The 26,191-nt window shown below is 37.6% G+C and overlaps 1 protein-coding gene across 4 annotated transcripts in view; it reads right to left on the bottom strand.

Annotated features, from left to right (window-relative positions):
• The window catches only part of VPS8 (VPS8 subunit of CORVET complex), a 256,850-nt gene that overhangs the window by 180,386 nt on the left and 50,273 nt on the right, over window positions 1-26,191 (bottom strand). For all 4 annotated transcript variants that reach the window (XR_014824480.1, XM_084990588.1, XM_084990589.1 and 1 more), the window contains 5 exons: window positions 23,290-23,364; window positions 22,159-22,194; window positions 21,181-21,271; window positions 20,717-20,763; window positions 19,723-19,812 (listed from right to left, as the gene is read on the bottom strand). Coding sequence is in view for 3 of the 4 variants with exons in the window: in XM_084990588.1 (XP_084846714.1) it covers window positions 19,723-19,812; window positions 20,717-20,763; window positions 21,181-21,271; window positions 22,159-22,194; window positions 23,290-23,364 (339 nt within the window). In the remaining variant the exon portion in view is untranslated. The remainder of the gene's footprint in view (window positions 1-19,722; window positions 19,813-20,716; window positions 20,764-21,180; window positions 21,272-22,158; window positions 22,195-23,289; window positions 23,365-26,191) is intronic.

Below are 26,191 nucleotides of genomic sequence, written 5' to 3'. Positions count from 1 at the left end.
CCAGAGGAGAAGAAAAAGATAAGGGGATTGAAAATATATTTGAAGAAATTATCACTGGAAACTTTCCAAATCTAAAGAATACTGATATCAAGATACAGGAAGCACAGAGAGCCCCAAACAAGTTGAACTCAAACAGGGCCATGCCAAGACACATTATAATAAAAATGGGAAAAGTTAATGATAAAGAGAGGATCTTAAAGGCAGCAAGAGAAAAGCAAAGTGTCAATTATAAGGGAACCCCCATAAGGTTATCAGCTGATTTCTCTACAGAAACTCTACAGGCCAGGAGGGAAGGGCAAGAGATAGTTAAAGCACTGAAAGGAAAAAATATGCAACCTAGAATACTCTATCCAGCAAGAATATCATTTAAAATAGAAGGGGAAATAAAATTTTTTTCCAACAAACAAAAGCTAAAAGAATACAGCAATACAAAACCCAGGCTAAAAGAAATATTGAAAGGGCTTGTCTAAATCAAAAAAAAAAAAAAAAAAAAAAAAAGAGGAAGAATGGGATGGAGGAAACCACGATCAGAGAGCAGTCACTCAAATAAGCCAGCATACAGATCTAATCATGAATATGTTTAAAATTAAATTAAATTTAAAAAAAAGAGACATCAAAATCATAAAATGTAGGCAAGGGAAGTAAGGAAATAGATTCTTTTTTTAAATTTTCTTTTTTTAAATTTTCTTTTTTAAAATTTTATTATGGTAACGAAGTGTTTGAACCTACAGGACTATCAGGTTAAAACACACAATTATAGAAAGGAGTTAACATACTTAAAAAACAGGGCAACCACAAGTCAAAACCAAACATTACATTCACAAAAAAATGAAAAGAAAAATACTCAAGCAGAAAATAATTGGAAACCATCCAACCAAAAAAAGAAAGGAAGAATGGAGAATCATAGAATCAACTGGAAAATGAGGTTTAAAATGTCAATAAATAATTACCTATCAATTATTACCTTAAATGTCAAAGGACTGAATGCTCCAATCAAAAGACACAGAGTGGATTACTGGATAAAAAAGCAAAAACCTACAATCTGCTGCTTACAAGAAACTCACCTTAGAACAAAGGACTCATATAGATTGAAAGTGAGGGGGTGGGAAAAAAGATATTTCATGCCAATGGACATGACAGGAAAGCAGGAGTTGCAATACTCATATCAGACGAAATAGACTTTAAAATGAAGGCCATAAAGAAAGACAAAGAAGGACACTATTTAATGGTTAAATCCATTCAAGAAGAGGATATTACTATCATCAACATATATGCCCCAAATATAAGAGCACCCAGATACATTCAACAAATATTAACAGACATAAAGGGAGAAATTGATGGGAATACAATCATAGTAGGAGACTTTAACACCCAACTCAGATCAATGGACAGATCCTCTAGACAGAAAACCAATAAAGCAACCAGAGATCCTAAAGGAAACAACAGAAAAGTTAGATTTAATTGACATCTTCAGGACATTACATCCAAAAAAATCAGAATACACATTCTTCTCAAGTGCACATGGAACAGTCTCAAGAATTGATCACATATTGGGACATGAAGCTAACCTCAACAAATTTAGGAGCAAAGAAATTATTTCAAGTATCTTCTCTGACCACAATGGTTTGAAACTAGAAATCAACCACAGGAAAAGAAATGAGAACAAACCTACTACATGGAGACTAAACAACATGCTACTAAAAAGCCAATGGGTCAATGAGGAAATCAAGAAGGAAATTTAAAAAACCTTGAGACAAACATTAATGAAGGCACAACCTCTCAAAATCTATGGGACACTGCAAAAGTAGTGCTCAGAGGGAAATTCATAGCAATACAGGCCTTCCTGCAAAAAGGAGAAAAATGTCAACTTGACAACTTAACCCACCATCTAAATGAATTAGAAAAGGAAGAACAATGGAGAACAGTTTGGAGATACCTTAGAAATCTATACATAGAACTTCCATATGACCCTGCAATCCCACTCTTGGGCATCTATCCGTACAAAGCTCTACTTAAAAGAGACACATGCACCCGCATGTTCATTGCAGCCCTATTCACAATAGCCAGGACATGGAAACAATTCAAATGTCCATCGACAGATGATTGGATTCGGAAGATGTGGTATATATACACAATGGAATACTACTCAGCTATAAAAAAGGATGACATAATGCCATTTGCAGCAACATGGATGGAACTAGAGAATCTCATACTGAGTGAAATGAGCCAGAAAGACAAAGACAAATACCATATGATATCACGTATAACTGGAATCTAATATCCAGCACAAATGAACATCTCCTCAGAAAAGAAAATCATGGACTTGGAGAAGAGACTTGTGGTTGCCTGATGGGAGGGGGAGGGAGTGGGAGGGATCGGGAGCTTGGGCTTATCAGACACAACCTAGAATAGATTTATAAGGAGATCCTGCTGAATAGCATTGAGAACTATGTCTAGATACTCATGTCGCAACAGAAGAAAGGGTGGGGGAAAAAACTGTAACTGCAGTGTATACATCTAAGGATGACCTGACCCCCTTGCTGTACAGTGGGAAAATAATAAAAAAAATAAAAAAATTAAAAAAAAAGAAAAAAAAAAGAAAAGGAAGAACAAAGAAAACCTAGTCAGAAGGAAGGAAATCATAAAGATCAAAGTAGAAAAACAACAGAGAAAATTAATAAAACCAAGAGTTGGGTCTTCTAAAAGTTAAACAAAATTGACAAACCTCTGGCTAGACTCAATAGGAAGAGGAGAAAAAGGACCCAAATAAACAAAGTAATAAATGAAAAAGGAAAAATCACAATGGATACTGCAGAAATACAAAAAAACTATAAGAGAATACTATGAACAATTATACACCAACAAATTTGACAATCTGGAAGAAATGGACAACTTTCTGGAGTCTTACAGCCTGCCAAAACTGAATCAAGAAGAAATAGACCAACTGAACAGACCTATCACTAGAAATGAAATTGATACATCATAAAAACACTCTACAAATAAAAGCCCAGGACCAGATGGCTTCACAGGTGAATTATACCAAACATATAAAGAGGATCTGGTGCCCATCCTCCTTAAACTTTTTCAAAAAGTTGGAGAAGAAGGAACACTTCCAAAGACATTCTATGATGCTACCATCACCCTCATTCCAAAACCAGACAAAGATACCACCAAAAAAGAAAACTCTCTGCCAATATCTTTGATGAATATAGACGCAAAAATTCTTGACAAAATTTTAGCCAACCGAATCCAACAACATATCAAAAAGACCATACACCATGACCAGGTGGGGTTCATCCCAGGTTCACAAGGATGGTTCAACATATGCAAATCAATCAACATTATACAACACATTAACAAAAGTCAAAAACCATATGATCACCTCAATAGATGCAAAAAAGCATCTGACAAAATCCAACATCCATTTATGATTAAAAAAAACTCTCACTGAAGTGGGTATAGAGGGAACATTCCTTAACATGATCAAAGCCATTTATGACAAACCCACAGCAAATATAATATTCAATGGGGAAAAACTGAAAGCGTTCTCACTCAAATCTGGAACAAGACAGGGAAGCCCACTTTCACCACTGCTATTCAACATAGTTTTGGAAGTCCTAGCCATAGCAATTAGACAAACAAATAAAAGGCATCCATATAGGAAGAGAAAAAAACTGTCACTGTATGCAGACAACATGATACTATACATAGAAAACCCTAAGGACTCAACCCCAAAACTGCTTGAACTGATTAACAAATTCAGCAAAGTAGCAGGATATAAGAATAACATTCAGTAATCAGTTACATTTCTGGATTCTAACAATTAAATATTAGAAAAGGGATCCAAAAATACAATACCCTTTAAAGTTGCACCCCCAAAAAATCAAATACCTGGAAATATACCTGACCAAGGAGGTAAAGGACTTATATGCCAAGAATTATGAAACATTAATCAAGAAAATTAAAGAAGATGTAAAGAAATGGAATGATATTCATTGTTCCTGGATTGGAAAAACTAGTATTGTAAAAATGGCCATACTACCCAAAGCAATCTACAGATTCAATGCAATCCCTATCAAATGACCCATGACATTTTTCACAGAACTAGGACAAACAACCCAAGCATTTACATGGAACCACAAAAGACCCAGAATTGCCAAAGCAATCCTGAGAAACAAAAACCAAGCAGGGGGCATAACTCTCCCAGACTTCAAGCGATATTACAAAGCCACAGTCATCAAAACAGTGTGGTACTGGTACCAAAATAGACAGACAGACCAATGGAACAGAATAGAGAATCCGGAAATAAACCCTGACACATATGGCCAACTAGTCTTTGACAAAGGAGGTAATAACATAAAATGGGAAAAAGAAAGTCTATTCAGTAAGCATTGCTGGGAAACCTGGACAGCTGCATGCAAATCAATGAAACTAGAACACACCCTCACGCCACGCACAAAAATAAACTCAAAATGGCTGAAAGACTTAAATATAAGACAGGACACCATCAAACCCCTGGAAGAGAACACAGGCAAAACATTCTCTGACATCAACCTTATGAATATTTTCTCAGGTCAGTCTCCCAAAGCAATAGAAATAAGAGCAAAAATAAACCCAATGGGACCTAATCAAACTGACAAGCTTTTGCACAGCAAAGAAAACCAAAAAGAAAACAAAAAGACAACTTGCAGAATGGGAGAAAATAGTTTCAAATGATGCAACAGACAAGGGATTAATCTCTAGAATATACATGCAACTTATACAACTCAACACCAAAAAAGCCAACCACCCAAAGGGAAAACAGGCAAAAGATCTGAATAGACTATTCTCCAAGGAAGATACACAGATGGCCAACAAGCACATGAAAAAATGCTCAACATCCCTGATTATTAGAGAAATTGAAATCAAAATTACCACGAGATATCACCTCACACCAGTCAGAATGGCCATCATTCATAAGTCCACAAATAACAAGTGCTGGAGGGGTTGTGGAGAAAAGAGAACCCCCCTGCACTGTTGGTGGGAATGTAAGCTGGTACGACCACTATGGAGAACAGTATTGAGGTACCTTAGAAATCTATACACAGAACTACCATATGACCCAGCAGTCCCATTCTTGGGCATATATCCAGACACAACTTTCCTTAAAAAGGACACATGCACCCACGTGTTCATTGCAGCACTATTCACAATAGCCAAGGAATGGAAACAACACAAATGTCCATCAACAGATGATTGGATTAGGAAGATGTGTTACATATACACAATGGAATACTACTCAACCATAAAAAAGAAAGACATAATGCCATTTGCAGCAAAATGGATGGAACTAGAGACTCTCATACTGAGTGAAATGAGCCAGAAAGACAAAGACAAATACCATATGATATCACTCATAACTGGAATCTAATATACAGCACAAATGAATGTTTCCACAGAAAAGAAAATCATAGACTTAGAGAAGAGACTTGTAGCTGCCCGGCGGGGGGAAGGAAGGGAATAGAAGGGATCAGGAGCTTGGGGTTAATGGATGCAAACTATTGCTCTTGGAATGGATTTACAATGAGCTGCATAGCATTGAGAACTATATCTAGATACTTACATTGCAACACAACAATAGGTAGGAAAAAGTCTGTATACATGTATGTGTAACTTGGCCCCCATGCTATACAGAGGGGAAAAAAATAATAAATAGATAAAATTTTTAAAATATATTTAAAAATAAATAAATAGCGTACTGTAAAAAACAAACAAAATAAACCTGCAAACAGAAGGAAGAACATAAGGAGCAGAAATCAATTAAACTGAAAACAACTACAATAGAGCCTATGAACAAAACAAAGAGCCAGTTCATTAAAACAAAGAAGCAAAATTGAGGAAGCTCTACCAAGACTGACCAAGAGTAGGAAGTAGACCCAAGCACCAACATGAGGAATGACACAGGGGATAGCACTACTGACCCTGTACATATTAAAAGATTAGTAAGGGAATAACTTGAAAAATACTACACATATAAATTTGACAACTTAGGTGATATGGCCCAATTCCTCAAAAAACACTATCACAATTCACTCAATATTAAATAGACCATTTGAAAACTCCTCTAATTATTAAAGAAAATGAATGTATAATTTAAAAACTCCTCCCCCAAATCTCTATGCTCAGATAGTTTCATTGAAGAATTCTACCAAACATTTAAAGGACTGACACCAATTCTATATAATCTCTTCTAGAAAACAGATGAGAACATTTCCCAATTCATTTTGTATAGTATTACTGACACCAAAATGTGAAAAGAAAAACTCCAGACCAAAATCCCTCATGAATAAAAATGCAAAATTCTTTAACAAAATATTAGCATTTATAATTCATCAATATATAAAAAAAGTTACACATCATGACCAAGTGAGGTTTTTTCCTAGAGATGAAAGGCTGGTTCAATAATAAAATCCATCAATGTAATATACCATACTAACAGCTTAAAGCATATGATCATTAAAAGCATATAATCATATTAATTAGTACAAAAAAAGAATATATGATAAAATTTAACACACGTTCATGAGAAAAAACTCTTTAGAAAAACAGAGGGGGAAATTGCCATAACTTGATCAAGAGTACCTGCAACAAACATCCAGCTAAAATTACACTTAGTGGCGAAAAAATCAACTGCTTTCACTCTGACTAGGAACAAGGCGAGGCTCTCACCCCGCTCACTGAATATAGTAAGAAGTTCCAGGAGTTCCCACTGTGGCACAGAGGAAACGATTCCAACTAGTAACCATGAGGTTGAGGGTTTGATCCCTGGTCTCGCTCAGTGGGTTAAGGATGTGGCATTGCCATGAGCTGTGGTGTAGGTTGCAGACACGGCTTGGATCCCGTGTTGCTGTGGCTGTGGTGTAGGCCAGCAGCTGTATCTCCAATTAGACCCCTATCCTGGGAACTTCCATATGCTGCAGGTGTGGCCCTAAAAAGCAAAAAAAAAAAAAAAAAAAAAAAAAAGAAGAAAAAGAAGTTCCAGCCTTGGAACTTCTAGCCCATAGAAGTTCTAGTCGTGGCAATAAAGAAAGAAAAGGCAGGGGCAGGGGGAAATCAGAAAGGAAAAAAAAACACAACTATTCTTGTTCACAGATAACGTGATTGTCTACACAGAAAATCCCAAGGAACATCTACTCAGCCATAAAAAGAACAAAATAATAACATTAGCAGCAACATGGATGGAACTAGAGACTCTCATACTGAGTGAAGTAAGTCAGAAAGACAAATACCATATGGTATCACTTATATCTGGAATCTAATACATGGCACAAATGAAACTTCCCACAGAAAATCATGGACTTGGAGAATAGACTTGTGCTAAGGCAGAGGGGGAGGGAGTGGGATGGACTGGGAATCTAGGGTTAATAGATGCAAACTATTGCCTTTGGAATGGATTAGTAATGAGATTCTGCTGTGCAGCACTGGAAACTGTGTAGTCACTTATGGTGGAGCATGATAATATGAGAAAAAAGAATGTATACATGTATGTGTAACTGGGTCACCGTGCTTAACAGTAGAAAACTGACAGAACACTCTAAACCAGATATAATGGAAAAAAATAAAAATCATTATATATAAAAAAAGATATTCAACATCATCAGTCATTACGGAAATATGAGTTAAACCACAATAAGATATCACTACACATCTATCAAAATTGCAAAAATAAAAGAGAGTGGCTTCACCAAATGCTGGTGAGGATGTGGAAAAAATGAATCACTCATACTTTGCTGCTGAAAATGTAAAATGGTACATTCACTCTGGAAAACACTTTGGCAGTTTCTTAAAAAACTAAACATGCAGCTATCATGTGATCTAGCAGTTGCACTCCTGGACACTTCTCTCAGAGAAATGAAGACTTAGGTTCACAAAGAAACTAGTATACAAAAGTTTACAGCAGCTTTATTTTTAGTAGCCCCAAACTGGAAATAACCCAAATGTCCTTCACTGGATGAATGGTTAATCAAACTGTGTAGTACATCCCTACCATGGAATACATCTTAGCGATAAAAAGCAACAAAGTATTGATAGAAGCAACTACCTAAATGAATCACCAAAGAAATAAGCTGAATTTTAAAAAGTCAATCCCAAAAGGTTACATATCATGAATTCCATTTATACAACATTCTTGATATGACAAAATTACAGAAATTGAGAACAATTAATGGTTGCCAAGACTAAGAAGGGAGTGGGAACAGGAGGGAAACAGGTGTTTCCTTCCTACAGAAGGGCATAATGAGGGTTTCACATAGTGATGGAAATGTTCTGTCTGTATCTTTATCAGTCAATATCTGGTTATGTCATTGTAGTTGTGCGAGATATTCCCATTGAGAAAACTGAGTTAAGAGCAGATGAGATCTATTTACATTGATTTTTATAACTAAATGTGAACTACAATTATCCCCAAACTTAAAATTATAAAAAAGAGGACACAAATGCCTGCCTGCCCCTGATTGTTCTTACTCGACTCACTTAAATAGGGCTATACCATCCACATTAGCGCTTTCAATCTGGCTTCTTAAAGAAACCAGGGCTTTATCAATTTTTTTTTTTTTTTTTTTTTTTTTGCTATTTCTTGGGCCGCTCCTGCGGCATATGGAGGTTCCCAGGCTAGGGGTCCAATCGGAGCTGTAGCCACCGGCCTACGCCAGAGCCACAGCAACGCTGGATCCGAGCCGCGTCTGCAACCTACACCACAGCTCACGGCAATGACGGATCGTTAACCCACTGAGCAAGGGCAGGGACCGATCCTGCAACCTCATGGTTCCTAGTCGGATTCGTTAACCACTGCACCATGACAGGAACTCCGCTTTATCAATTTTGAACATTTCAAACCATGAACAAAATAAAACATTAGTTAAAGCCAAATCTAGCTCCTATGTTAAGCCTTCCTCTCCAGAATCTAATTATGAAGAGACACGCTTGACTGTGCAGTGGATAGTCCCTGATGGCACTCTCCTGGATGCCTAAAAATTGGCTAGGGAGGATCAATAGCTCCCCACCTTCCCAGTAGTAAGGGCTAAACACTGACTCAACTTCCCACAGGATCTGCAGCTAGAACTAGGCAGCAGACATTCCCAGGACTAGTATACAACCATGTTGAGCAGTTGATGCCCAAGGTCAGATGATCCCCCCGCTTAACCCATTTGGAAGGCTGTTCTCAGAAGAGCTCTTGAGAAAAAAAAGGAAAAAAAAAAAAAAAAGTAGAATGGAAAAAGACCAAACCCTCAGTCTCCAGCCAGACCTGGTCTACACATGCCTCACTATGGGGTGTTGAGAGATCAAAGGCCTGCATGCAAACTTACAGCCCCTCTCGCCTTTAAGTTCTGCCTGTGCTGTGTGCTTCTTGCTTGTTGCTTGCCATCTTCAACGCAGACACAGTGAGTAACATCTGCTCTAAGAAATTCCACAGTGAGTAACATCTGCTTTAAGAGGTCTCAAAGCTTACAAGGCTATCCAGAGAAACAGCTGAATCTTTGACAGCCAGAATTTAAAAAAAGAAAAAAAATATTTCTCCACTCTCTTTCTCAATGCACAGCCCTATAAACAACCAAAGAAGATTGTTTCTCTTATTACGTATTTGTGTATATTTAAGCTTTTATTAAAGAAAGCAATGTGGATGTTAATAAAACCCCAAGCTGGTAGAAAACCTAAATTTAAGTATGTCAATTTTCTGAGTGACTGAATAGATCATTTTATTGCATTGTGACTATCTTACCATCTGCCAGCTGAAGATATAATCTCTGGCTTTCCCTATTTCATGAGGATGATGTGAAAAGAAATGAGATAGCCGACACAGATTTCTTTGCTTGTTGGAGCAATATAGTTCTCATAATTTATATTCTAAAAACCAATCAAGCAATGAAAACCACATTGTTTGATAAGGATTCAAAGTCTTGACAAAGCCCAGAATATGTATGTATACCAAAGTAGATAAACGTACATGAACACACACACATAGCTCAGATCAACAGATCAATCAATCAGTCTCTGCAGGCTCTCAGAACTAAGCAGCTGGTGTTCTGGTATTAGTACACAAACACCCTGACATATCTCTCTGTATGTGTACATACATACTTTTCCTTTTTTTCCTTTTCAGGTATGACAATACCAAAATAATCTTCTACGAAAAACCTGACTCCCCAGAACCAGCATTTTTAAACAAGCCTCAGGGATCAAGCCGTGCGCTGGACACAGTTTTTCCTTCTTCGCATCATCTCAGGGAAGCAGGAGCTAGACAAGGAAAGCTCTGTTGTCTCACCCTACATTCAGCTTTTAGTCTCTGTCCACATGTTGGCATGAGCCCTTCATACAAAAATACATGCCAACAGCGGCTAGAACAACAGCCTTGAATGCGCTCTCTCCCTCATGGAAATGTAAATGAAGCTGGAAAGAGCTTGGTGATGACGAATTTAAGGCTTCACTTTCAAGATCTTTTAGAACTATTTTTCAAATCTTTTCAGCTTGATTGATATTTTTAAATGCCTCAAGTTCATTTATTTACATCTCTACCTTATTTCATAAACAAAGACAAGTGTAGCAAGATAAAATAACCCAAAACACATGAAAATGCTTCCACAGCTTATTGGGCAGTTTTTAAGTTGAAGAACACTGTTAGCACAGAACTCAGATACCAGAGAAGCCAAACAGACAGACCATTTCAAGAAGCTATTAACTGTGCTGAATGCTACTGAGGACCAATAATATGAGAAGAGCCCATGGTCATTCAAATATGATTACCATGATTATCCTAAAATGAATTCATGTGTATTTTCACTTTACATATTTCAATATCTCCCTAAAGCTCATATATTACTTAGTTTCCTCTATTTCAAAGTGACCTTATCTGACAACAAACCAGTTTGAGATTTTCAAATAAACTGTAGGATGTATAGCATAGGGTCAAGGCTCCCAAGACAAAGGGGCTGGGTGCCTATTGTGATTCAATTTAACAGCTGTATGATATTAGGAAAGTTACTCAACCTCTCTGTTTATACTTGTAAATATCTGCAGAATGGGGATAAATAATAGTAATACTCAAGTTCGTTATAGAGATTAAATGAGACCCTACCAAGCACAAAGCAAATATTAAATACTAACCATAATTATGAACATCTGTTGCAAGTGCTAAATTTTATTCTCAGTTCGAAGCTCCCAGATGTAGATTTAATATATATTCCCTAAGATAAATACTGTATACAATATAAATCCATGTATTTTTAAAAATTTCCTTCGACAAATACCAAAATCAAGGGCACTAAACCGGATGCTGGTAATGCAGTGGTGAAAAATAATCAGACAGTCTCTGAACTCATCTGAGTCCTTAGACTTACAAAGTCTAGTTGGGGAAGAGTGACACTGAATTTAAGCACACAGGATTCTACCAAAAAATGAATCTGACTGAATCTGGGAGTCAGAGGAGGTGATGTTTAAACTGGCACCTGAAAATAAATAGGAGCTAAAAAAAAAAAAAATGGGAAAGTACTTTTTTAATGCATAGAGAACACCACAGGTAAGGGCTCCAAGTTCAGAGAGAACATGGATCTCAAGGAACTGAAAAGACTTCTATAGAACTGCAGGGATTCAGAGACTTAAGGGGAGACAGGCAGGGATGTATCTTTCAGAGCCTTTAGGACAATAAGAAGCCTTTAAAATATTTTAAAATCCTGAGAGTCTCATGTCTAGACTTGATATACATTTCTCTCTGGCAGCTGTGTGGAAGAGAGACTGAAGTGCAATGAGAATATGTACAGAAAGATCAAGGCAGAGGCTGCGGTAATACATCCAGAGAAGATGATGGTGGGAGTTCCCACCTGACTCAGCGGAAACAATCTGACTAGTAATCATGAGGTTGCCAGTTCCACCCCTGAGCTCTCTCAGTGGGTTAAGGATCCAGCATTGCCGTGACCTGTGGTAGCTCAGATCTGACATTGGTGTGGCTGTGGTGTAGGCCTGTGGCAACAGCTCCAATTCGATCCCTACCCTGGGAACCTCCATATGCCATGGGTGTGGTCCTAAAAAGAAAAAAAAAAAAAAGAGAGAGAGAGAGAGAGAAGATGACGGTGATGTGGAGCAGGACAGTGGTAAAATAGATGGCAGGATGTAAACAGACTGGAGAAACAGTCAAGAGGCAGAAAAAAGGAATGAATGAAAGACAAGAATCCAAAGGACAGGCTGAAGCCAAAGGACAGGAGAGAAGCCAAAGAACAGTTTCCAGAGTTGTCAACTGTGTTAAATGCTACTGAGGACCAATAAGACGAGGAATAAAAGGGCTCACTGAATTCATAGGTATGGAATGCGAGGGAGGTGAGGAGACAGAAACGGAATGTAAGGCGTGGCTCTGTTAAGACTGTACAAATGAGGTGTAAGGCCATGGGAGATGGCACGGAAGAAAGAAGGGATTTGTTTGTTGTTTGACTTTGTCTGGCGGAAGGCAAAGACTTGGCCCAAAGAAAAGATGTATGAGACAGAGAAAGAACACTGTAATTCCTTTTAACCCTACAAGCTATTATACAAGCAAAATATAATTATAGGTTCAAATCTTTTCTTAGATAAATAAGACCACAGCCTGTAAAAAACATCATGAGACCCAAAAGTTATCTTCTGTATTTAGGACAGAGGAAAATACTGATTGATCTTTGGAGGAAAGCAGAAATACCTAATGGCATTATTATCCACCTCTAAGGAAAAGTTGAGGCTCCATCTCAAAGGAAAAGATCAAAATTGAGACAGCAGACACGAGTGCCACCTGCTGGTAAAATATAAATGTTCAGTATTTTGACAGATAAATTGGTCCTAAGAATTTCAACTAATTGTTGGAGGTTACCTATTTCCAATGAGAGTTTCTTGATGATGATACATAATTCTCAGGTCCTCCCACTCAGCAAAACGAAGCCTTTTAAAAACATTCCTGGTTAGTTGGTCACCATCCTTTCACTTCAACATATTCAGTAGTAGGAAGCACAGAAGTCCAAGAACTGTTACATCCTCATTAGGTCATTTTAAACTGAAAGAGATCTCCTGATTTCTACCCACTTATACCAGCCTTCCCTCTGCTAAACTACAGTAAATCCCATGGGACAGTCCTTCACCATTTGAAGGTAACATGTCTTCACTTAATTTCTCCTCAGATTAAATAACCCCAGTATTTTTTTTAAACTGTTGTTTTGAAAACCTCCCACTGGTCAGTTTGCCCAGAGTCCACAAAATATTTTAGAGTTTTTATTTTCAACAGGAGCCCAGTGGTACTATCACTTTTCTTTCTCTAGGCCTTATGAACACATTGTCGGAGTTCCTGTTGTGGCACAGCGGAAATGAGTCCAACTAGGAACCACGAGGTTGCAGGTTCGATCCCTGGCCTTGCTCAGTGGGTTAAGGATCCGGCGTTGCCATGAGCTGTAGTGTAGGTTGCAGATGCGCTTGGATTTGGCATTGCTATAGCTGTGGCACAGGCAGTGGCTACAGCTCTGACTAGACCCCTAGCCTGAGAACTTCCATGTGCCACGGGTGCAGCCCTAAAAAGCCAAAAAACCACTGTCAAGATCATTTTGGACCCTGATTCTTGGTGCCACCTAAATTCGACAAGCCACTCAATTAATCTTCATCCAAATCAATGATACAAACTTGATATGAAAGAGCTCTAGAAAGTAATTAATACTAAGCCACTAAGATTACTCTTTGGGTAGGGATGTTCATCTAACTGCAAATCCATTTCCTATTTACTCAACTATTTCAGCAATGAGGATAATGGAAAACTTACACAAATGCTTTAACAAAATCAAGATGCCATGTAATAAGCACTGCATGAATACACTGTCCTCACGTCTTTCAAAAATGCAGTGTATGAGTTTAACAAGGTTGTTTTTAGGTGAATTCATGGAAAATGTTCACAAACCACACTGGGGTTATCAATAGATAGTTTCCTAGGTCCACTCGTTTTAAAAAATTACACTTTAAGAGTTAATCTACTTATTTTATGATTATTTATGATTAAACACTCAAAAGAACAGATTTGTGGCCATTTGTGATTGTATTTCACTCATCCTAACAGGCTGAAGATCACATTTTCCAAAGAAAATAGTCTTTCCGAGTGAAATAAACTGTGTCTCCTCTGCTCAGGTATCCATGCTTAATTGAGTTTGCCTTATTTGAAAACTGACCCAAAGTTTACTTATAAATTATTAATGATGACTCAGATCATTCAAGTGGCCATCGTGAGTTATAATTCCACTGGGTGTTGAGGTTTGAATGATCATAATCAAACTATATACAACATAAGCTGGGCTTCAGCTTTTTTCTTTAATATATTTATCTGGACTTTTGCATTGTAAAGACCATTCACTGTGCACATGAAAATGGAAGCAAAATAAGAAATACTGCTCTATAACAGAGAGTAGCAATCCAGATGTGGACTCTAAAGCCCAAGTGCCTCAATTCTAACCCAAGCTTTGTCGTTTACTAGGTGACATTCAACAGGTGATTTTGGTCTCACTTATAAATGCGAAAAATGATAGTACCTACCTTACAGAGGTATAAGAATTAAATGAGTTAAAACTCATAAAGGGTTTGTAACAGTGCCTGCCATAAAATAAGCACTAAGCAGTTTAGATGTTTGCTGTAACTATCATTCTTGATATATTTTTGATATAATACAATGATTAGCCAAGAGCAGGACTTTGAAGTCAGAAAAACCTGGATTGGAGTTCTAGCCCCAACCTTTATGGGCAATATATTACCTTGGCAAGTCACTTAACCTCTCTCAGCCTAAACTTCCTCATCTATAAAATGAAAATAAAAACATAATCTACTTCACGAGGTTGTTGCAAGAATTAAACAAGAATGGATGTCGCACCCTTCACATGGTGCTTGGCATGTAGTATATATATATTCAGTGAACCTTTGTCAGAATCCCTCTTTTGCACCCCTCAGCATTTTGGGAAGCACAATATAGACTGTACCAGTCTCCTTTCTGACAATCATAAATTCTCCACACTTTTGGCAAATATCTTTGGTTATCTGCCTCTCTCCAACTTTGGTAGCTGTTCTATGTTTTGTAGACAAATACTTCTCTTAACATTGCTCCTCATTTCTGTTCTCTTTAAAGTGTCTGTGATAATTACATCAAAATTTAAGGATCTCCTGTTCTTTAGGAACCCATTTGTATTTTAGAGCCTATAACCATGAGATTATGCCCACATTTTTCTCCTGAAATAACTGTTTTCTAAAATACAGGATTCACACCAAGTGTATTTTTCACCACTATTACAATCTCTAAAATAAAGTGATAATTTTCTATCAAGAGTCTACCCCTTCTATGTCCCAAATCACTGGTATATTCTTGATATAATACAATGTAATAAAAAGTGATTTAGAATGGAGGAATCAGGCTCCCTGACTTCAGACTATACTACAAAGCTACAGTCATCAAAACAGGAGCATACTGGCACAAAAACAGAAATAGAGATCAATGGAACAGGATAGAAAGCTCAGAAATAAACCCACACTTATAAGGTCAATTAATCTAGGACAAAGGAGGCAAAAATATACAATGGAGAAAAGCCAGTCTCTTCAATTAGTGGTGTTGGGAAAACTGGATAGCTACCTGCAAAATAATGAAATCAGAACATTCTCTAACACCATATACAAAAATAAACTCAAAATGGATTAAAGACCTAAATTTAAGACTGAATACTGTAAAACTAGAGAAAAACACAGGCAGAACACTTTTTAACATAAACTGCAGCAATATCTTTTTGGATCACCTTCCGGAATAATGGACATAAGACCAAAAATAAACGAGTTCCCTGGGGGCTCAGTAGGTTAAGGATCTTGATGCAGCTTCAGTTGCTGCTATGGTGAGGGTTTCACCCCTGGCCTAGGAACTTCTGCATGCTGCGGAGATGTGGCCCACCCCTCCCCTCAAAAAACCCCAAAATAAACAAATGGGACCTAATTAAACTTTAGAGCTTTTGCACAGCAAAAGAAACTATAAATAAAACAAAAAGACAATATATAGAATGGGAGAAAATATTTGCAAACAATGCAACTGACAAGGGATTAATCTCCAAAATATACAAATACATCATACAGCTTTATAACAAAAAATCAAACAACCCCAATCAAAAAAAAAAAAAAATTGGGGAGTTCCCGTTGTGGCGAATCCGACTAGGAACCATGAGGTTGCAGGTTTGATCCCTGGCCTTGTTCAGTGGGTTCAGGATCTGGCATTGCCATGAGCTGTGGTGTAGGTAGCAGACGTGGCTCAGATCCCGTGTTGCTGTAGCTCTGGCATAGGCTAGCGATTACAGCTCCAATGTGACTCCCAGCCTGGGAACCTCCATATGCCGCGGGAGGGGCCCTAGAAAAGGCAAAAAGACCAAAAAAAAAAAAAAAATTGGGCAGATATAGATATTTTTCCAAAGAAGCATACAGACGACCAAAGACACATGAAAAGATGATCAACATCTCTACTTATCAGAGAAATCAAAACTACAGTGAGGCATCACTTCATACCATTCAGGGTGGCCATCATCAAAAAGTCCGCCAACAGTGAATGCTGGAGAGGGTATGGAGAAAAGGGAGCCCTCCTACATTGTTGGTGGGAAGGTAAATTAGGGCAGCTACTATGGAGAACAGTATGGAGTTTCTGTAAAAAAGAAAACTAAAAACAGAGTTACCATATGATCCTGCCATCCCACTCCTGGGCATATCTCCAGAGAAAATCATAATTTGAAAAGATACATGCACCCCAATGTTCATGGCAACAGTATTTACAATAGTTGAGACATGGAAGCAAGCTAAATGTCCATCAACAGAGGAATGGATAAGGAAGATGTGGTACATATATGCAATGGAATATTACTCAGCCATAAAAAGGAATGAAATAATGGCATTTGCAGCAACATGGACGGACCTAGAGATTATCATACTAAGTGAAATAAGCCAGACAGAAAGACCAAATATCACATGATATCACTTATACGTGGAATCTAAAAAAATAATATAAGGAGTTCCTGTCATGGCTCAGTGGTTAATGAATCCAACTAGGAACCATGAGGTTGCAGGTTCAATCCCTGGCCTCGCTCAGTGGGTTAAGGATCCGGGGTTGCCGTGAGCTGTTGTGTAGGTTGCAGACGTGGCTCAGATCCCGCATTGCTGTGCCTGTGGTGTAGGCTGGCAGTTACAGCTCCAATTAGACCCCTAGCCTGGGAACTTCCATATGCTGCTGGTGCGGCCCTAGAAAAGACAAAAAAATAAAAAATAAAGAGCTCTATTAAAGAATATCATTTTTGGAGTTCCCGTCATGGCTCAGTGGTTAACGAATCCAGCTAGGAACCATGAGGTTGCAGGTTCGATCCCTGGCCTTGCTCAGTGGGTTAAGGATCCAGCGTTGCCGTGAGCTATGGTGCGGGTCGCAGACGTGGCTTGGATCCCGCATTGCTGTGGCTCTGGTGTAGGCCAGTGGCTACAGCTCTGATTAGACCCCTAGCCTGGGAACCTCCATATGCCGCGGGAGCAGCCCAAGAAATGGCAAAAAGACAAAAAAAAAAAAAAAAAAGAGAGAGAGAATATCATTTTTTAGAAAAAAATAAATTCAGAACAATGATTCCCACCATTGTTTCCTTTATCTTCTATGAGACTAAATCATTAATAAATCAAGTGTTATCAGACGCTCTTTTAACAGAAGGAAATTTCCAACAAATATCTAGATGGTTAAAGAACACATTACTACTATAGTCTATTTCTTAGTAAATTTTACAATCTGTTTTAGAAACTATCATCTGTAGTCCCTGTCATGCTGAGATGCTTCCGTATTTCTCCAGAGCATCACTTTTGTTCATTTCTTCTTCCATAGCTCTCTACCATGTTCTTCCCCAGTAAGGTGGTCTCCATATCGTGTGGGCACACACACACACACACACCCCTTGCTAGCCCCTCCTACCACTCCTTATGGGATGTCTCTTTTCAACAAAGGACACCTTCCAACAGCCAGAGTTCTTACATGAGTAACACTCTAACACATCTTGGTAGTAGACATCTTCTCGTTACTAAGTTTCTTTTTCTATATATTCTTCATTGATCTAAAAAAAAAATCATTTATATACAAGGTACCATTCTGAAACAGTTCTGTCCCCAAATGCTTTCTTTTTGCCATATGTTTTCCTCCTCAGTTGTCTCTTTTTATAATTTTATATAGGCTTCTTTCTCTTCTCTACTGACAAATTTAATGAGCCTCTAGCCAAACGGCAATAAAAGTTACTCTGCCAGAAGCCCACTACTGTGGCATTAAAGAGTACAGTTCAGGAAACCAAATTCCGCTCTGATACCCTCCAACTGTTAATTGTCATATACATCCTTGTCTTCCAAGGTTAAGAGCATCAAATGGAGATATAAAAATATACGAGCTGCGTCTGCTCCTCAGAACTCCAATACCCAAGATTTCTTCTAAATATTTCCATTAATATACAGAAGAAAAGTTATCTGGACTAGACCGTCAACTTTAAGAGAGTAAGAACCACACATCTTTTACACACTCCTTACTGCCCAGTGCCTATACATATCAGAGCAGAGGTTGGACACTTTGGCCTATGGACCAAGTCCTGTGTACCACCTATTTTTGAATGGCTCACAGCTAAGAACAATTTTTACATTTTTAAAGAATTGTTTAAAAACAAACAAAAAAACACAAAGAAGAATAAGTGATGGAGACCATATGAGCCCCACAAAGCCTAAATTTTACCATCTGGTCCTTTAAGAAAATGTTTACTGACCCCTGTATCAGACTCTCCAAAGGAGAGGCATAGGAGAGAGGACAGACCCCTTGGAATGGAGAAGAAACAGATTTGCAACAAATATTATTTGGAGATCACTGCAAATGGTAAAACTTTAATAATAAATACTGTGAAGGTTTTTAAATCATTCCTTGACTTCCATTTTCACTAAGTTTCAAAGAGAAACTAAAGGTCTTTCCTTAATATATTGAAGAGATCCATACTGTCTTTTGAAATTTAGCTATTCTTGACTCACAGGTGATCCTAAGAAGAATTAAATTTAAACCTTGGCAGTACACTTCTTCTCCAACTAGCCTAGTTACTGTAAAGTGTTAGTCATAAGTAAGGTGTAAAGGTGTCAGTTCATAGGTATGTACCCTCATACATACGTTCTTTCATTCCATCCAGCACCAAGAATCTAAGTGCTAACATCCATAACATTGTACTCCTCTGTTCCCATGTGTCCATATACCAGTTACTTCAAAATTTAATCATTTAGGGAATTCTCATCATGGCTCAGTGGAAACCAATCCAACTAGTATCCCATGAGGATGCGGGTTCGATCCCTGGCCTTGTTCAGTGGGTTAAGGATCAGGCATTGCTGTGAGCTGTGGCATAGGTCACAGACACAGCTCAAATCCCGCATTGCTGTAGCTGCGGTGCAGGCCGGCAGCTGTAGCTCCAATTTGACCCCTAGGCTGAGAACTTCCATATGCTGCAGATGTAGCCCTAAAAAGCAAAAAAAAAAAAAAAAAAATTAATGATTTAGAACGCTCCACAAATCCTGAAATAAAGCTGTGAATACTGAAAAATGTTTAACCAAAACATGAAACTCTCATTCCCAAGTAATATCAAAGAGCAGTACTAGACCTATTCATAGCAATGTCTATTAGAACAACTTGCAAAGGTGTACCTGAAAATGCTGCTCCATCACTTGGATTTTTCCCTGGTCTGGGCACTTTTTTAAGGCTCGATCTGCATAATGGAATAGGATTTCTACCATCTGTAAGGAAAAGAGCCTTATATAGAAATTAAAATATATCTCCAAAGTTTTCTAATACTTAATACATGTAATCTTCTTAAGTAATACACAATCAGGTTTCGATTTCCTATTAAAAATATAATTAAAGCTTTTAGTGGCTCATTTCTCAATTTTTTTAACCCTAGGCTAATTTCTCTAAGCCTCAGAGCTAGTACCAATTCACTAATCTTTCCTAACAAATACTTCCAGGTTCCAGATCTCATTAGTATATATGTTGCTCAGGAAATAAAAAGTTGAAGTTGAGCTCTTCAGTTATCCTCTGCATTGGTCTTTCTCTAAAGAACACAGATAGCCAATTCTTTTTATTAGATACAAAGAAAAATCATAAGTCTAAGGAATGACCAATTCTGTGCATGTTTTCTAATTTGTAGTATAATTTTCACCAAAGCACTTGCACAATAAAAATGTGGAGGAATTAAATATTAACATTAGCCATATTAATGCTAGTTAATAATAATAATAATAAACAGCAGCCCTCTCTGCTACCTCAGGCAACACAAACACTTGCACATGTAGTATTTCTCATAATTACTAATCAGTTTATAAAGACTAACAAATGTCAACTCTCTATAGGCTATGACGAAGTTGAGAAATAATCCAGATGCCTGGGTTTTCCTCCCTGCTGTCTTTTGGCTATTTTACTACGTATCATTTTCAAGAGAGTGAGCAAGGGGGAAAAAAAAGATGATGAGGAATTTTAAAAGTACTCAAGATAACACCAAGGAATTATAATCTGACTTGTTTTTTTATACACTCTCTCCTTGACTGTAGACATTTCTCTAATCATGCTCAAAAATTATTAGCAAATCCCAAAGGCAAATCTGTACTGTACCCCACCCAGTAAAGACACAATTAAAATACTCACCCGATCTGCAACAATAGCCTTTCGCTTAGTAGCATCCCCTGATAATCCTGAAGAGAAGCAAAATCCAGCGTAAATTCAAAGTTAATCCACATCTTCAGAAGTGAAACTGCTCTGGTCTTCTACTTACAACCTATGCTAACATCAGATATAACAATATTCCATAACACATCCCATCTATTGGACCAGACAGCAAGTCAGTATACTTCCCTTTTGTTTAACAGTAAATTTTCCTTATGAAATCAACTTTAAAAGAGACATTTAATATTCTATCTCCTTTTCTTGTCATTAACCTTTTTCACTGGAAGTCTGTAAGGTTTTATTTTTTATTTTTTTGTAAGTCTGTAAGGTTTGACATTTTGCTTATAAAACATCTGAACACTAAGTGTTCTATGAGTGATTAGTATTATTCATTGTCTCTGCTCTAGAAAAACAACATCTATTGTATCAGTGTTCTATTAACTTACCCACTACTGCTTTTGCTTTTCCTTCATGGAAAGACCATGCAAGAGCCAAGGCTTCTGTGAGACAGTCTTGTTTCAGGAGGTGATCCACTCTCTAAAATGAATAGAGGAGAGAAGCCAGACCCCTTCGATTGAACACTCATCAGTCAAAATTCCTATTCTACTTAATATCTTTCCAGAATTTGCTGCCTTGTAGCTAAAATTACTCCAATGACCATGTGAATGAATTATCTTATTTCCAAGAAAACAACTTCCTAAAGCACTGGATAGTATAGTGACTGTAGAGGCTAATATAAGCAGCCATAATGCCTAAATATGAAAAGAGGAAAACAGGAGGATTGTCACTGGAGCAGAAATGCCTAGTTGTTTATCACAACATCCACTCATTCCCTCCTCCTTAGGAACAAATCCCAAGTTTATTTGAGCTAGCAATAAACCAGCTTTAGGACATTTCTAAAACTCCTCGTAGTCACCTGGGGCCATGTGATGAAGTTCTGGGCCATGATAAGTGGAAGTGCTATCTGGACATTTCTGGGATGTTACCTTAAAAAGCCAGCCTTCTCTTCTCGTTTCTCCTTCCTGGAATGTGGACTTAACAGCCTGAGTTCCAGCAAGTCATATGAACAAAAGATGACCTTAAACTAGAATCCACACACAAGGATGGTGGAATAGGGTAGTGTGCCAAAGGCCATGGAGCTGCCATACTAGCCACAGACTGCCCATCTCCAGATTGCTTTCACATAAGAGAGAAATCGTTTACACTGTTGCTATTTTGAATTTTCTGATATAGGCACCCAAACCTTATCTTGATTCATAGTTTTATCAAATCAAGCATATAAAATTTACAATGGTTTTGCTATATACACTGCTGAAATTAAAAGAGCACAAGTCCAAATAATCTTTTTCTATAAGGTCAAAACAAAAAACGTTAAGATGCTCTCAATTCAATAGTGCTAATATATAAAATTACACTGGACTCACCTCTCTCCAGCTCCTCAGCATCATCACATAAACAGACTGGAAAACAAAGAGAAGGAAATTCAAATGATCACTTTTAACAGACTTGTCTGAGAAACACATTTGTCTAGAGCTACAGCTCATTTTACAACACTTTAAGTAAAAACATTTCACACTACAGTTAGAAGCATTTACTGAAGCGTCTTCAAGGACCCACATTAAAGAGTAAATCAAACATTTAAAGGTCAGTAAGTCTACAAACCAAGAAGAAGCTAATTCCACAGATAAGGAAGAAGGAAAGTCAGTCTCTCAACTTATTTCTCCATGTTAAGTTTCAAAAAAAAAAAAAAAAAAAAAAAAGCCAAAGGAACAAACTGATACACAAAAAAAGTTTCTAAAGTTTCTATTCTAAGTCAAATGTCTCAGTGCATTTTAATGTGTCCTTAGCTGATCTAAGCTAAAGGACATCTTAATTACATGACAAATACACATTATAACTTCTTGGTCATAAAAACATAAATGTGAAGGATGATTATGAAAGTATACCTCTGACTAAAGAAAATAAGCATCCTATTACCCAGAACCTAAACAGAAGTAAAAAGACAATATGTCTAAAAATAGAGAAGATAAATTCATTAGTTGTACAGCACAGGGAACTATATTCAACACCTTATTAAAACCTATAATAAAATGAAGGGGTAATCTCTTTTCTTTTCTTTTTTTTTTTTTTTTTTTTTTGCTTTTTAGGGCCGCTCCCGCAGCATATGGAGGTTCCCAGGCTAGGCGTAGAATTGGAGCTAAAGCTGCTGGCCTATGCCACAGCCAGAGCAATGCCAGATCTGAGCCACGTCTGCAACCTACACCACAGCTCACGGCAATGCCAGATCCTTAACCCACTGAGGGAGTCCAGGGCTTGAACCCACAACCTCATGGCTCGAGGTTGGATTCGTTTCCACTGTGCCATGATGGGAACTCAATGAAGGGGCAATCTTAAAAAAAAAAAAAAATTAAATATCCCAACCATCTAATCCCTAAAAGTTTTAGATTACTGCTGATCAATATTCACTTTGTCATGAACTGTCCTCTTTACCACCAACCTCCTTTAGCCCAAACTATCCTCACACAAACAAATGCCAAGTCAATGGAAGAACTTACTTTTGTCCCCAAATAAAAGATCTGACCACCATAGCTACTTATGGATTGATAGCAAGCCTTCTCGCCAACCAAAGCCTATAAAAAAAAAAAAAAAAAAAAAATTAGAGTAAAAATTACATGCATTAGAAGTCTCAAGTTTTAAAGAATATGAATTACAGAGACAACATGGTTTCATTCTATAAGTGAGTTGGGAAAAAAATGTCAGTCAAGTGCCAGTCTGTAAGTGGAAGTGGCAGAAAAGACAAAATACACAAAGTAATTATCTGCTTATATATGCTTTTTTTTTATTTTTCAGAGTAATGAGGGAAAGGGAGGAACATGCCAACTTCTAAATCTAAAGGAAAAGTACTGCAACCTACACTACTGGACAACAGATAGTCACTGCTCATGGCAAAGAATAGGGCTAACTGAAAATAGTACCTCCACATTCTTTGAAACAAATACCAACAAAAACAAAAGGAAACAAGAAGACAAAGAAGCACAATATATGAGAGTCAGCAGAGCCCAGCAAAATAGAAACAAAACCTAATATCTGATAAATCTAGGTTGCAAATTTTGGCTCTGTCACCTGCTGGGTGTGACCTTTTTAACAAGTTTTGAACTTCCAACATTATGTTTTTCTATCTTTGAAAATCACTGAGTTTCAGGGAGGCTTAAATATATTAACATTTATAATTCTCCTCAAATAGCTAAGTGGTCAATAACTTATAACTAGTAACATTTTAACTTCTTACTATGAAAATTTAAAAATAGATACAAAGGTAGAATAATTAGCCCAATGTATCCATTAATCAGCTTCATTAAACATCGCCAATCTCATTTCATCTGACTCCCCTATAACACAGTATAATTTTGAAGTGAATCTCAGACTTTAGACATTTCATTTACAAAAATTCAGTATATGCACAGTAAATAAGAGTCCTTTTTTTTTTTTTTTTTTTTTTTTTTTTTGTCTTTTTGCCTTTTCTAGGGCCGCTTCCATGGCATATGGAGATTCCCAGGTTAGGGGTCGAATCGGAACTGTAGCCACCAGCCTATGCCAGAGCCACAGCAACACAGGATCCAAGCCGCATCTGTGACCTACACCACAGCTCACAGCAACGCCGGATCCTTAACCCACTGAGCAAGAGCAGGGACCGAACCTGCAACCTCATGGTTCCTAGTCGGATTCGTTAACCACTGCGCCACGACGGGAACTCCAAGAGTCTTTTTAACATAACCACACAATTTCTTTGACATACTTTCAAAAATTAATAATCATTCCTCAATATCAAATATCTAATCAGTGTCTGGAAGTCAAACTGTCTCATAAACATCAAATGTTATTGAGGTTTTTGTTGTTTTCCTTTTTCTTTTCCTATTTCATTTGTTTACATCAAAACTCAAATAAGGGCCAAACACGGGGGCTGACTCTTAAGTCTCTCTTAATCTACAATCTTTTGCCTCTGTCTCTCATAGTCCTTTATTTTCTTTGAAGTTTATTTGTTGAAGGCAATGGAACACTTACTCCATGGAGATTCCTTACTATTTGGGTTTTACTAACAGCATGGCCCATGGAATCTTTTAACATGTACCTCTGCTTCTGATATTTCCTCTAGAAGATCAGAATCAGGGTTTTTTGTTTTGGTTTGTTTTTTCACTGTACCACTTTAAGTATGATGTTAGCTGTAGGATTTTTGTAGATGCGCTTTATTAGCAGGTTGAAAAGTACCCCCCCCTTTTTTTTTTTTTGCTTTTTAGGGCCACAACTGCATCATATGGAGGTTCCCAGGCTAGGGGTGGAATCAGAATTATAGCTGTCAGCCTACACCACAGCCACCACAACACAGGATCCAAGCCACATCTGCCACCTACACCACAGCTCATGGCAGGATCCTTAACCCATTAAGCAAGGCTAGGGATTGAACCTGCGTCCTCATGGATCCTAGTCGGATTCGTTTCCGTTGAACCATGATGGAAACTCAAAAGAAGTTCCCTTCTATTCCTAGTTTGCTAAGAGTTTTATCAGGAATGATACTGAATTTTGTCAAATAATTTTCCTACCTCTTCTGAGATGCTACTATGACCTTTCTTTTACAATCAACTAATATGGTGAATTACATTGACTTCTGAATGCTAAATCAGCCCTGCAAGACTTGGTAAACATCATTTGATCATGATTACTCTTTTTATACGCTGCTGGTTTCTACGCTAGTATTTTTTAAAGGTTTCTGCTTCACAGCCATAGCAACACCAGATCCGTGCCACATCTATGACCTATGCTGCATCTTGCAGCAATGCTGCATTCTTAACCCACTGAGTGAGGCCAGGGATCGAACCTGTATTCTCACAGAGTCAAAGTCAGGTCTTTAACCTGCTGAGCCACAAATGGAACTCCTATGCATGGTTTCTTTACTTGTGTTTGGGTTCACTGACCTTCTTGAAATTGTGTGTTTATAGTTTTGGAAAGGTTTTGACCATTATTTCTTCTAATTTTTTTCTCTCCTCTCCAGAGATTTCAACTACACATACAGTAGCCTACTTGGGGCTCAGAGGTCACTAACAATATTTAAAAAAAAAAAAAAATTTTTTTTTTTTGTTTCATTTTGGATAGATTCTATTGCTCTATCTTCAAGTTCACGAATTTTTTTTTTTTTTTGCAATGTCTACTCTCTGTTAATCTCATCCAATGTATTTTTCTTTTTTCTTTTTTTTTTTTTTTTTTGTCTTTTCTAGGGCCTCACCTGTAGCATATGGAGGTTCCCAGGCTAGGGGTCCAATCCGAGCTGTAGCCACCGGCCTATGCCACAGTCACAGCAACATCAGATCCGAGCCTTTCTGTGACCTACACCGCAGCTCACAGCAATGCCGGATTCTTAACCCACTGAGCGTGGCCAGGGATCAAACCTTCAATCTCATGGTT

The sequence above is a fragment of the Sus scrofa genome, chromosome 13 (assembly GCF_054392235.1).
Source record: "Sus scrofa isolate SSC_HxYL_T2T_F1_AM1 chromosome 13, Sscrofa_HxYL_maternal_Yorkshire_Landrace_v2.0, whole genome shotgun sequence".
NCBI classification, from domain to species: domain Eukaryota; kingdom Metazoa; phylum Chordata; class Mammalia; order Artiodactyla; family Suidae; genus Sus; species Sus scrofa.
Note: the sequence above shows the minus strand (reverse complement) of the source record. Positions and strands in the feature narration are given on the sequence as shown.